The sequence below is a fragment of the Anguilla anguilla genome, chromosome 3 (genome assembly GCF_013347855.1).
Source record: "Anguilla anguilla isolate fAngAng1 chromosome 3, fAngAng1.pri, whole genome shotgun sequence".
NCBI lineage: Eukaryota > Metazoa > Chordata > Actinopteri > Anguilliformes > Anguillidae > Anguilla > Anguilla anguilla.
In genome coordinates, this window is record NC_049203.1 from 70,016,993 (window position 1) to 70,030,827 (window position 13,835).

The 13,835-nt window shown below is 52.3% G+C and overlaps 1 protein-coding gene across 2 annotated transcripts in view; it reads right to left on the bottom strand.

Moving 5' to 3' along the window:
• The window catches only part of gsk3ba (glycogen synthase kinase 3 beta, genome duplicate a), a 49,170-nt gene extending 36,418 nt beyond the window's left edge, over nt 1-12,752 (bottom strand). Inside the window, exon 1 of one of the 2 annotated variants that reach the window (XM_035408835.1) lies at nt 11,850-12,752. In XM_035408835.1, the coding sequence (XP_035264726.1) occupies nt 11,850-11,937 (88 nt within the window). In that variant the 5' untranslated portion in view covers nt 11,938-12,752. The remainder of the gene's footprint in view (nt 1-11,849) is intronic. The other variant, XM_035408837.1, reaches the window with a different exon arrangement.
• Nucleotides 12,753-13,835: the final 1,083 nt, after the last annotated feature.

Consider the following 13,835-nt stretch of genomic DNA (forward strand, 5'->3'; position numbering starts at 1 on the left):
CAGGCTGGACCTCCAGCACCAGGCCCCACTGCACACACCGGCCCCAGGCTGGACCTCCAGCACCAGGGCCCCACTGCACACACACCGGCCCCAGGCTGGACCTCCAGCACCAGGGCCCCACTGCACACACACCGGCCCCAGGCTGGACCTCCAGCACCAGGGCCCCACTGCACACACACCGGCCCCAGACTGGACCTCCAGCACCAGGGCCCCAGATTACCTTATCAGAGCAGTTGCATGGATTTTCCTTTCTGGGAGTTGACCAAAACATTTTATGAAAGCAAAGCATATTTTTTTTTAAGTACCGTGGAGGGTTGAGAGTGAGCCAGCTGACCCGGGTCGGACGTGGCACAGGAAGGACGTCACGGGGTGAAACACTCACGGATTCTGTGGACCCGTCGCCCCAGCGTTACGCTGGATGATCGACACCATTGTTTCAGCTGCAGCTCCATCACTTCTCCGCAGCGGATAAACACTCAATGGTGTGACTGAGGCCACGTGCTCCCCACAGTGATGTCACTGCAGAAGAACACTCCGTCTGTCTGCCACCACACACCATCCACACCGGAGGACAGGGTACACAACAGAACATTCACTTTCATTCTTTTTTACATAGTCCAGTCAGACAATGTCTTTGTTGCACTGAGAGCCAGCCGCACAGGTTCACACCCAAGTGCTTCCCTAAGCACTTCACGGTGGTGGCCGACAGCCACGCCTGTATTTGTGCGCGCCATGCTAATTGAACTGAGATAATAAATGCAGTTTGGGCTCGACCAATCACAGCCAGAGCTACAAATATGCAGCACAAGCAAGGAAATAATCACCCCATCTCTCTGAGATTAGCATCACACTCACACATGCGTGATGTGGTGAGCCATTAAATTTTTTGCAGAAGTCGTCATCGTTATTCTGGAAATTGAACAGCTAGGAGGGCGGGCTATCATTCAGACCTTGTCCGGTCAGGTGACACAGACACAAGAAATCTCAGACCTCACTGGACTAGAGCAGAACCACCAGAGGGACTCCATCATGAAACTGTTCAGGAGAACGCAAGAAGCTGAAGTTACAGTTACCGCCAGCGAGAGCAAGGTCCCGTAACCACAGAAACGCAACGCCCCAACAGTCAAGAGGCAAGAGAACCTCACCGCAGGCCGGCCCACCGATGCCGAGGCTTCATGGAGCCCAACATTCCACCAGACCCCCCAGCTCCCCCCCAAACGACCCACGGAAAACCCTTATCGCTCCCCTCTGGCCAGTGGGCCTTCAGAAAAGTCCATCGCCTCCACAGCTCCCCACTTCCTCCCAGGAAATCGCGAACAAACAGAAGCCTTTAAAGTCCTCTCTCAGAGGGGCTGCCGGGGGATCTGGGCTGTCTGGGGGGGGGGGGGGGGGGGCAGTGGGGGGGCGAGCAGGGAGGAAAGAGGGCTCAAGTGTTGGAGAGGAGCTGAGCAGCATGTCTGGAATGCGCTCGCATATTTTTTTGATTACAGCAGATCTATGACTGCGACCAGGGAACGGACACAAACCCCCCCCCGCAGACACAAACCCCCCCCCCCCCCCCCCCACAGACATAAACCCCCCCCAGCAGTGAAAGCGCGGGGCCCACGCAAACACGGCTAAATATGGGGGGGGGGGGGGGGGGCAGGAGCAGGAGCGGGGGAGGGGAAAATCTAGTTTCACAAAGCAGTCTAAACCCCGTACACACAGAGGAAGCAGAGGCAGGAGACGTCAAGGCTGAGGAAGTCAAACAGCACTGCAGACCGGCCATTTTAAGCACAAAGACGTCTTAAAGAAAAGGACAATGTGAAGTCCAAGCTCATGTCAGGAAGGCTTGTGTAAAATGTGTCAATGATTTAGGTGGTTGTCCCACAGGCTACCGAATGTTGAAATTCCCAGACCTCCAGTCCGAGGGATTGGAAACCTGTCGAGTACAGTCTTCTTATTCATTTCCTCAATTTGTGGCCCAGGTCACAAGTGATTCTTAAAATTATACCACCTTCTCCATCCAGCGAAGAACACATTAGACAAACTGCACCCAAAACCCCTCAGTGTCCCAAGTCCTCCTCAAACACCAACATCATCTCGACAATAATCTCCCCAACAGTCTACCTCACCCCATCACCTTCCTAACGGTCTGCATTACCCAAGACACCTCCATAACAGCATACATTACTAAAGACACCCCCACAATCGCCGTCTTAACGGTCTACATTACCACAATAACCAGCGCAGTCATCTCCCCAAGTCCACATCACTGAAGTTCCTTCTTCTACCACCGCCGGCCTGAACAATCAGCATCACCACACTCACCTGCACAATCACGTCCGTGAAAGTCTACTTTAACACAACCGTGCCTGCAATACGTCCGTAACAGTCAACATAATGAAGTTCGCCTCGACCTTACTCAGCTTCTCCGGCCCTAAATTAAACCCTCCATCACGGTCTTTCTGTTCCACCAGCCCCAAGACCAGCAGGGCCACAGCTTTGCCGAGCGGCACACATTCCACCGTGACCGAGCCACAGAGAATAAACCCAGAAATGCACCAAACCGGGTGTGTGTGGGGGGGGGGGGGGGGGTAAAGACACCGCTCTCACACACACACACACACACACACACACACACACAGGCATGTGTTCATGCATGCACACACACACACACACACACAGGCATGTGTTCATGCATGCACACACACACACAGGCATGTGTTCATGCATGCACACACACACACACACACAGGCATGTGTTCATGCATGCACACACACACACAGGCATGTGTTCATGCATGCACACACACACACACACAGGCATGTGTTCATGCATGCACGCACACACATACGCATGTGTTCACGCATGCACACACACACGCTAGCATTCACGCATGCACACACACACACACACACACACGCTAGCATTCACGCATGCATGCACGCACACACACACACGCTTGCACGCACACACACACACACACGCCTGCGTTCACGCACGCACACACGCTCACAGCTGCAGGAAGTTTATTTCAGCTGAGGCACAGAGCTCCACCCACCCCTCCCTGAAGACCGAGCACTTCCTCCAGGACAAGAACAAGAGGCCAGTGAGTCACCTGGAGAAACCGCGACAGAAACCAGCGGCATCTACAGAGACACAGAGACACAGAGGAAGCCTCTCTCCAGCATCTACAGAGACACAGAGGAAACCTCTCTCCAGCATCTACAGAGACACAGAGACACAGAGGAAACCTCTCTCCATCATCTACAGAGACACAGAGGAAACCTCTCTCCAGCATCTACAGAGACACAGAGGAAGCCTCTCTCCAGCATCTACAGAGACACAGAGGAAGCCTCTCTCCAGCATCTACAGAGACACAGAGGAAACCTCTCTCCAGCATCTACAGAGACACAGAGGAAACCTCTCTCCAGCATCTACAGAGACACAGAGGAAACCTCTCTCCAGCATCTCCAGAGACACAGAGGAAACCTCCCTCCAGCATCTACAGTACACACATGAAGCTCCTCTCCAGCATCTACACTACACACACACACACACAAGCTAAGCTGACTCAGCTGACAACACAAGGATAACCTGCAACATAAGCTGGCACGGGTCACACTTCATAGACTCTCATAACCCTCCTAACACACCCAGCAGTTCCCTCTGGCACCAGGGCACAGGATGTGTATCACAGGAGAGCTTTCTACAGTGACTATTTGCTCTAGTTTGCTCAAAGACATGCATGTTAGGTGCACTCCTGCAGTTGCCCTTGACCAAGGCGCTGGCCTCAGAGCTGGAGCTGGTCCCCAGGCGCTGCATTGTGGCTGCCCACTGCTCCTAAGTAGCTAGGATGGGTCAAAATGCAGCAGACAATTCACCCCACGGGGTTCAATAAAAGTATATCCATCTAGTTCTCCTCCAATCAAGTTCGTGCATCTGGTTCCTATCAAGTTTCTCAATCTATACTGGGGTTCATCGATTTTTACTGTATAGTCTGCGTTGGTAGTTACTCTGGATGAATGCAATGCAGAATGCTTCCGTCGCGAAAGAGCAGTGGAACCCTCACTCAGAAGGCTGCAGGCTGCGCTGGCAGAGCAGTGGAACCCTCACTCAGAAGGCTGCAGGCTGCGCTGGCAGAGCAGTGGAACCCTCACTCAGAAGGCTGCAGGCTGCGCTGGCAGAGCAGTGGAACCCTCACTCAGACGGCTACAGGCTGCGCTGGCAGAGCAGTGGAACCCTCACTCAGACGGCTACAGGCTGCGCTAGCAGAGCGGTGGAACCCTCACTCAGACGGCTACAGGCTGCGCTAGCAGAGCGGTGGAACCCTCACTCAGACGGCTACAGGCCGCGCTAGCAGAGCAGTGGAACCCTCACTCAGACGGCTACAGGCCGCGCTAGCAGAGCAGTGGAACCCTCACTCAGACGGCTACAGGCTGCGCTAGCAGAGCAGTGGAACCCTCACTCAGACGGCTACAGGCTGCGCTGGCAGAGCGGTGGAACCCTCACTCAGACGGCTACAGGCTGCGCTAGCAGAGCAGTGGAACCCTCACTCAGACGGCTACAGGCTGCTCTAGCAGAGCAGTGGAACCCTCACTCAGACGGCTACAGGCTGCGCTAGCAGAGCAGTGGAACCCTCACTCAGACCGCTACAGGCTGCGCTAGCTGAGCAGTGGAACCCTCACTCAGACGGCTACAGGCTGCGCTGGCAGAGCAGTGGAACCCTCACTCAGACGGCTACAGGCTGCGCTGGCAGAGCAGTGGAACCCTCACTCAGACGGCTACAGGCTGCGCTAGCAGAGCAGCGGAACCCTCACTCAGACGGCTACAGGCAGCGCTAGCAGAGCAGTGGAACCCTCACTCAGACGGCTACAGGCTGCGCTAGCAGAGCAGTGGAACCCTCACTCAGACGGCTACAGGCTGCGCTGGCAGAGCAGTGGAACCCTCGCTCAGACGGCTACAGGCTGCGCCAGCAGAGCAGTGGAACCCTCACTCAGACGGCTACAGGCTGCGCTGGCAGAGCAGTGGAACCCTCACTCAGACGGCTACAGGCTGCGCTAGCACTGGGAGGCTCTGCCACGGCCGACTTCGAGCCGTTTTATAGGAAGAACAGAGGAAATGCCTCAAATACCGCTGCGCTGGCCAGAGGCACAAACGTCAAACAAGCGCCTATTTGTGGACGGAGCGGGCCAGCGTCTGAAACCTTATCCCTCCATCTTCGCTCGCAGTGAGGAAGCAGAGCCCGCGGTAGGGGCTAGCTCGTCATACCGAGCGCTAGCACACAAACCTCACGCCAGCCACACAGCTGGGAACAGGTTTAGCACTGAACCACATTTAACCGCTTTCCACAGGGTGTCCTTTCAAATACTTACTCAGGATTTTTTTTTTTTTTTTTAACTTGAAAAACAACAAGAACACAAAACTGCTGAAGTCTTGTCCTCAGACATCACTGGGAAATAACATGCACTGTTTCACAGACAGAGACTGATCACTGACAGCACAGCAGAATTACTGACAGCAGGGCAAGATCACTGACAGCAGGGCACAAGATCACAAAATGTGACAGGTAATGTAACAGATGTGAATGGGAGAAAGACAAAACGGCTTCAAACTGCTACATAAAATACTCAAGTAAAAACACTGAATGGAAACGAAGTTATAGAGTCTTTGGTTACTCTGCATCCCCCCCTCCCCCCCAGGGTGGGGGGCTGGCTCCAGGTAACTGGATGATTTTTTGGTTGCAGTGAAAGAACGCAGGCCTGAGGACGAGTGAGTGCTCAGCCCCCCTCTCCCTGAACACCGGTGTGAGCTCAGCCCCCCTCTCCCTGAACACCGGTGTGAGCTCAGCCCCCCTCTCCCTGAACACCGGTGTGAGCTCAGCCCCCCTCTCCCTGAACACTGGTGAGAGCTCAGCCCCCTCTCCCTGAACACCGGTGTGAGCTCCGCCCCCCTCTCCCTGAACACCGGTGTGAGCTCCGCCCCCCTCTCCCTGAACACCAGTGTGAGCTCCGCCCCCCTCTCCCTGAACACCAGTGTGAGCTCCGCCCCCCTCTCCCTGAACACCAGTGTGAGCTCAGCCCCCCTCTCCCTGAACACCGGGTGAGCAGCGCGTTCAGCCCGGAGCGCGGTGCGTCACGGGGTCCTGACTCAGAGCCCAGGCGCTGTGCAAACGGGCGGGGCACGGAACACACCGTCACATTCTGGAGCCTTCGTCTAACATCCGCCCGCTGACTCTGACCTGCCCCCGAGAGTCAGGCCCCCTACCCCCCCCCCCCACCCCACCTCACCCCCGCCAGCGTCAGACAGACAGACAGACAGGCACACAGGCCCGGAGGGGCCGGGAGTCAGAGACTCGACCCGCCACAGGTGTCCGTCTAACACCTGAGGAATCCGGCTGACTCAGCGGCTACGCCAGCTCAGCTGCCCGGCGGCTAACCACTCAGTAAACCCTCTGAAACAGGTTACGACAGCTTTCCCGTCTTAATGAGCCTCCACACGCGCTCCCCTCTCCACACCTGCCCCCCTCCACACGCGTTCCCCTCTGCACACCTGCCCCCCTCCCCCCAGAGGCGGTTTTGGAGAGGAACGCCGCGGGACACGTCCGTGTGCACAGGCACGAACGCTACGAGACCTCCTCCTGTTGGCCCTAGCGATAAGACACGCCTCCTCCCGGGCTCAAGCCGCACCCTCCCCCCATGACCAGCCCCTTACGGGTTGCCATGGCGCCTAGGTGAGTCAGCAGGTGATTCCCTCAGAAAAGGAGGGAGGAGGGAACGGGGTGCGCCGGCAGGAACGCCTGTGCCTCAGCGCACGGGCCACTAACCTACATAAATATTTTTAGAAGAGAGGCAGGGGTGGGGGGGGGGGCGTTTACCGCCACTACCAGAACAGAGACGCACAGCTCAGCTCTCTGACAGCCAGCCCTGCTTTCAAAGATCTAAAAAAAAAAAGAAAAGTAATAAATAAAAAATGTGGGACAGAGGAGCTTCCAGGATGAAGGAGCGCGCAGGCGAGAGCGCGTCATGGCCCCTCCCTTTCTGGGTGAGGCTCGTCTAACGAGGGATTTCCGTCAGAGGGAAGCACGCGGGTTACCGTGGCGACGCGCGAGGGGCCCCGCCCCCGTCCACCCCGACGGGCTTCACTCAGACGTACGGGAAAAACACAGCTTCGGGGAAAAAGCCCAAAAACTCCGACCGCGTCGCCCCTCCGAAATAAACTACACCCGCAGCAAGACAGACACGCGACAGAAGGAGCCCGCCCCACATCACTTTCCAAAAAGGAAAGAGAGGGGAAAACGGGAGAAAGGAGGGCCTGCTCTCTCTTCCTCCCAGAGCAGAGAGCGGCGAGTCCTCACGCTCTAAACCTCACATCACAGCCTTCCATCCAGAGACACTTACACCGCTTCTGCATTCTTACACAGTATCCATCCATACAGCTGCATATATACTGGAGCAATGCGGGTTAGGCACGATGCTCAAGGGTACAACAGCAGTGTCCCACCAGTGGGAATCGAACCAGCAACCTTTAGGTTACAGGCCCAGCTCCCTAACCATTACACTACACTGCCGCCCAGCTGTCCCGGTGCCAGCCTCCGGGCGTCAGACTAAGGCTGCCCTGGGGAATGCCAGCCTCCAGGGTAGAGGTGCCAGTCTCCAGGGCTGAGGTGCCAGCCTGGGGTTGCCCTGCGGTGGGGGTGCCAGTCTCCAGGCATCAGAACAAGGTGCCAGCCTCCAGGGCTGAGGTGCCAGACCGGGAAGAGGTGTGAAAGAAAACTGCCAACTCAACTGGTCGAGTCCTTCCGAGCGTCTGCCCACCTGTCTCTCAGTAAAGCCTCCACTATGCCCCCCCCCAACCCCCACCTGTCTCTCAGTAAGCCTCCTCTACCCCCCCCCCCTGACCCCAACCCCAGCCCCCAACCCCCACAGCCCCCACAGCCCCCCCAACCCCCCACAGCACCCCCAACCCCAGCCCCCAACCCCATAGCCCCCACAGCCCAAGCTGGTCACTTCCTAAAATATCGGCCGTGAGACATGATGTTACGTAACACCTCTCTGCTTTTTGAGACATATCTGCCCAGGGCAGAGCGGTGCCAGCGGACACCAGCTGTGGGAAAGACGCCGCTCGCCGCTCCCCCCCCCGCCCGCCCCATGTCCCAGCCCAAGTCATTACATCATCGACAGCGTAGATATTTTCACAGCTGTGCTTTTAAAAAGCCCTTCCAGTCCTTTCAACTCACTTGAAGAGCTTTGAGATCCAGATTCCACCACAGTTATCAGGGACATGGCAGCTGACCAGACCCAAAAAACTGTTTAATTATTTTGGCTTCCCTCAAACCATAGAGGAGAAATCTCACAAATGTTATCTGATGGGAAACAATGAACAATTGTGCTACTTTCTCAAAGCTACATTAAAAGACCAGAAAAGAAAGAATCATGTCTGTCCAACTCCATTTTTCCTTACAGCGACTTAAGTTTCTGGTTCTTACTAAAAGGTGTGTTAGTTACAAAGGCGTTAAAAATGAAGACCCCTTCCTGTTTTGGCACCAAACAGCACAAGGGATTTTAACAGGTTACTCCATGGCAGGTGCTCCCCCACAGTGTAAAACAATCAGCTCATCTCAACCCCCCCCCCAGTTCTGAAAGCAGTTTGCACACACATCTGCTGATCTGACATTCGAAAGCAAATGGATTTGTGCTACAGGCCCTCCAGTCTTTCCATTACAGTCATTCCACCAGGAAGCGGGGGCGGAGCCAGGGACAGGGGGCGGAGCCTGTGGACAGAGCCCATTCACAGGAGCCACACTTCCTATTCCACACCCCCACTTCCTGTTCCACACCCCCACCCGGACTGCGACGGACACTCGGCATTTCGGGTGCAGACAATGGATGGTTGGATGGATATTAAAACAATCGAATATTCAGTTCTAGTTCATCCAGAAGAGCACCGATGAGTCCAGAGGGGCCCGTGCCATTGGCTGGCGGCCGTGGTCAGGTGATCCATCAGGAAGGCGACCACTGACACCGCCACCCGGTGGAGGGAGGGCTTCAGTCCGCTGGGTCGCCAGATACGCCATCCCCCAGGTCCCACCCGGCGCCTCCGCTGACTGATCTGTACAGCCCTCCCAAACTGCACCTCCACCCAACTGCATGCTTACAGGGCGAGAAGCAGTCCGATGATTTTAGAGGCATTTCAGAGTTACACCTTACTGACCCCGGGGGGTAATTATTCCTCTGCATTTGACCCATCCCAGTTACTTTTGAGCAGTGGGCAGCCACAATGCACCAGGGCCTAGGTCAAGGGCCAATGGCAGTTGGCCCGTTCCAGTGATCCCACAGCCTGACCCTGTCCCAGCCAGACTGTTCATTCCAATGTTAATTTGAGAGAAAAGGGTTGAATAAGATACTTTATAGTCATATTCTGATGCATTCCTACCTCAAGTAAGGTAGCTGGAAATTTCCCTAGACATGAATTTCTGAAGCCTACTAAATGCACATTCTTTAGAAACATCAATTATCTCTCTCGCTCTTAAGCACCTCATTGACAAACACAACACACCTCACAACATGTGAAATCTGGATTTTACCAGCTGGACTGTACAAGAAGTAAATCTCAGGTATTCACATCTGAGGTATTACAATACACAACGGAAGGGAAATGTCTTCCCTGATCATTTTGAGCACAGTAATGGCTTTTTACAGCATTGTCAATGTTTTCCGAGAATCTTTCCTGGAACTTCAATGAAAAACAGATGTTACTTTCCGTGTGGTGCAAGAAAAAATAAACTTAAAATATAGGGGGAAAACTGATTTTAAAAATGCAATCTAGACTAACATAGCACGAGATCTCATTGTCACTGGCCAATTGTAATAACGATAAAGGTGGAACTTGAATCGGCCAAATATGTGACGGTGTAGGCTCAACAGACACATCACCGGGCTTTACAGATTACGCCCCGCGGTGCGGGAACAGCATTTCCCCTGCGACTTAAATTATCGAGCTGGGCCAGGCACAGATCAATTAGACAACCCAGCCACATGCGCTAAACACCTCAAGTGGAATAAAATCTGAAGTGTTAAAGCTGCACTCCGGACCGTCCCGCTCTCCATCACCATTAACCAGCGCCCCGTCCGAGAGAAGGCGACTTCCTCTGACGGACCGCGTTTCACGCGCCCGCACGTCGCCATTACACCAACAGCGTGACACACCTCACAGGACCAAGGGAGATCGTTCATCGGGTGCTATGGCAACCGCGATGTGTCAATCACTCGTGTGAAGGGTTGAAAAAACGGGGGGCTGGGGCGCTGGGGATTAGACTGACTGGTTTCTCAAAGCGTTCATCAACTTTATGGAGCGTCTTGTGTTTGTTGTTCCCAACGATATACTTTCAAAGTATTGTGCAGATGTTTTACACAGCATAGAGAATGGAGAGCAAAAAATGAAACCAACTGCCCATCCGCGGAATATTCCTCATAAAATGTGAAGAGGAAACTCACACGTCAGTTATAGTACCGAGGAATCACACCGGATTCAATGTGTGCTAATCAATGCAGTAGCGTTAGCGCGATGAAAGTGACTGAATGACAGCCAGAGATTTTTCAAACGACAACAAGCAGCTTACTGAAAATTCACGGGCGGTCTTCCACTTTTGAATCAGTATTCCTACCAGCAAATAACATTAAAAATATACAACAGTGTGACAAGGTGGCTAGGTATCTAGCACTGGTCAGCTACTGTGGTTTGGCAAGAGATACCAAAGAAACAACGCAAGAAAAGTACCTATCAGACTCAGCCAGAACAACAGAAACGAAATCCAGATGAGTCTAACTACGGTCATTTGAATTAAACCCGCAAGCACAAGCCTGAGCACAAGAATCGACTCAACTCGAGAAATTTCATTAATAGTCGGCACTCGAGGAAGGTCAACTACGGTACAAAAGTCCTCCGAGTTTGTCAGTAACGTTAGCTGGCAAGTGTCATCGATCCGAAGTCAAGAAATAACGCAATGTCGATGCACTGACTTAGCTAGGGAGAGAAATCATTTTAGTTTAAGGCCAGCCAAGTTAACCTATTCGACCAACTAACGTTAGCTTGCTAGGTAGTTGCTCAATCAGTTACATTACAAAATCGAGTCCTGAATGTGTTCACCACGAAGTTATTATCCACGTACCGTCGCGTTAATTAAATGTCCACTGATCGTTAAACAGGCCTCCCGACAACGCCTGCCAGTACTATACTCAGCTGCTGACGGCAAAAAAAGCCAGTGTCTTTCAGCTAGCTGTGCAAAATGACACGGGACAACTTAGCAAGCTAATATTAGCAAGTCACAAATGCATCCCTTTTTAACTTGCTAATACAGTAACGTTACTGTACTGTACTTGGCATTGCGGCTCACCCACCATTTACCAAGATACAGTAGTACGCTAGCTAGCTTGCCATCTGTGTTATAGAATCAGAAAGATAGCTAGTCTAACACAGTGACCAATACTCAGCTAACTTGAATCAGTTTTCCTGGATACGGCACAACACATTAGCACTATAGTTAGCAACCTAATAATATGAGCTTGCTATTATATTGAGAAGGCCTAGCTAGTTAGCGATTGAACATGACTACAGCTAGCTAGCAATCTGAACATCTTCAAATGCGGCATGTCATACAGTACTGTACAGTACTAGCAAGTTAGCAAACGTTAGCCGCACTTACACAATAGCATTTTACACTTGAAATGACACTTCGAATTGGGAAATCCTGTTGAGAAGAATTCGAAAGGCCATTGGCAAAACATTTTGGAAACACCAACAGAGGTTCAATGTTGGGCTTACTTTGAGCAACATAATCAGTAAAATGATCTTAAATTATACTTACTGCTGACTTTCATGTTACCAAACGTCGACGGCTGCGGCACTGGTTTGCAGCTTTCTGCAAAGGAGGTGGTTCTGGGCCGACCCGACATATTCCAATTCCAAATCCTTTCCTCTTCTCCGTCTCTCGCTAGAACGGTATTCTTCGCGTTGTTAATCGTTCGTCTTTCGACCTAACAGTACGATTGTAGCAACAATCGTTACAGTATTAATGCATGAAAAGAGACAAGCAACTCCTCTGTCCGCCCGTTCCTTCCCAAATCGTTTTCTCAATAGCTGACGATAAGTACTTCTCCCGTCCACCGATACTGGGTTTTCTCAAACCATCCTTTCCCGGATTCTGTAATCTTCTTCCTCTTCTGTTCTTATCACAAGGCCTACAGCAGAAATACGTCTTTAACAACAAATTATCTCATTAAAATGTCCTTTGCTAGTTTGGCTATTTTAAAAACAACTTATTAGTTGTGTTTAAGTCATAAAACGGCACCAGTCAAATAGGTGATACTTAGTAACAAAAAGTCTAATATGTTAGCTATTTTTTAAATTCTGGCAATTATTATAGCATAGTATAATAATTATTCATATACTGAGGTTGAGGCTCAATGATCCGACAGCTCCAGCCATGGCGGCTCCCTTACTCAACCCAACCAACAATTCAAATGAAAAAATTCAAATTTCCCGATGTAAAATCATATAATTCACACAAAAGTCCAAACACGTCCGTCCCCATAAACACGGAAGTAATAATCAGATCTCGCAGCAATCGGACGATCAGTCGTAAAACCACCTTCCGAGCCTCTTTCTCAGGGAAACAATTCTAACACCACTCCACAAATTCAGAATTTCTTTTTTATTCCTTCTCCGTCGGTCTCTGCTCGCTCTCTTTGTCACTCCGACCCATAAGACGTCATTTACGTAAACAGCGGGAAATTACGTGTTGCTGCAGGAGAACATGGAGCCGCTACGTCGACTATTGCAACGTGAATCGGAAACTGTGCACGCGCATGTAGACGTGAGGAGGTTGTATCAGCCAATCCAGATCCGAATCCCTTTGAGATAGGCGGAGGGAGCCGGAGAATGTTGCCCAATGGCCTGGCGGCTTCACGCTCACACTTTCTTAAAATTGCCGAATGCTGCCCCTGGTGTCATGAAAAAAACGACTTCAAGGAATATTTGCAGAGTAGGCGGGAAGATATACGAGAGCCAATGGACTAGCTGCATACTGACCAATCGCGCTGAAGAGGAACGCCGGACGCGAACCAATCATGCTCTAGCCGTGCGATGATAGTGCGCCAGTGGTCAGACGGCGCTGTTGCTAGTCAGTTCCTGTAATATATCCAATGACGGGTTGCGCACAAGTGCTGCCGTTCACTTGCACACTTGCGCTCATAGGTTGTAAAAGGACCGATAAGGTGTGAGTGACGTTTTTCTTCAGTCGTCAGTTCATGATTGTGGCTTTGCATTCAGTTTCATTGCATATGGGACCCGCCTCTGATCTCTTATTAAATACGCTCCTGACAAGTTGGTAGAAGGTGAGAACGTCTTGCGGCATAGATACATATTGAAATGGAAAGTTACTTCCCTACAATAGAAAAGCAATGTGCATTTACTCACCATTTACTTTCTAAAGGTCTGGCAGAATACAGGTTCAATAATTCGGAGCTGCATCTGTTCACACAGGATTCCAGCACACCACCACCACCAATGGCCCCCACTCTTAGGCAAGCACGCGATGATCAGCTCAGAGCAGCCCCTGTCTCCCCTACTGTATGTACCTACTGCTGTACTCACACCATGACCAGCGGTGCTGTCATGGAGACAAAACGCTGTGCTGGCTACTCATGGCTACCTGTAGTTCACCTGTAGTGGTGGCGCTGTGTGTGTGTGCGTGTGGTGTGGTGTGGTGTGGTGTGGTGGGGTGGGGTGGGGTGTGGTGGGGTGGGGTGGGGTGGGGTGGGGTGAGGTGGGGTGTGGTGGGGTGGGGTGGGGG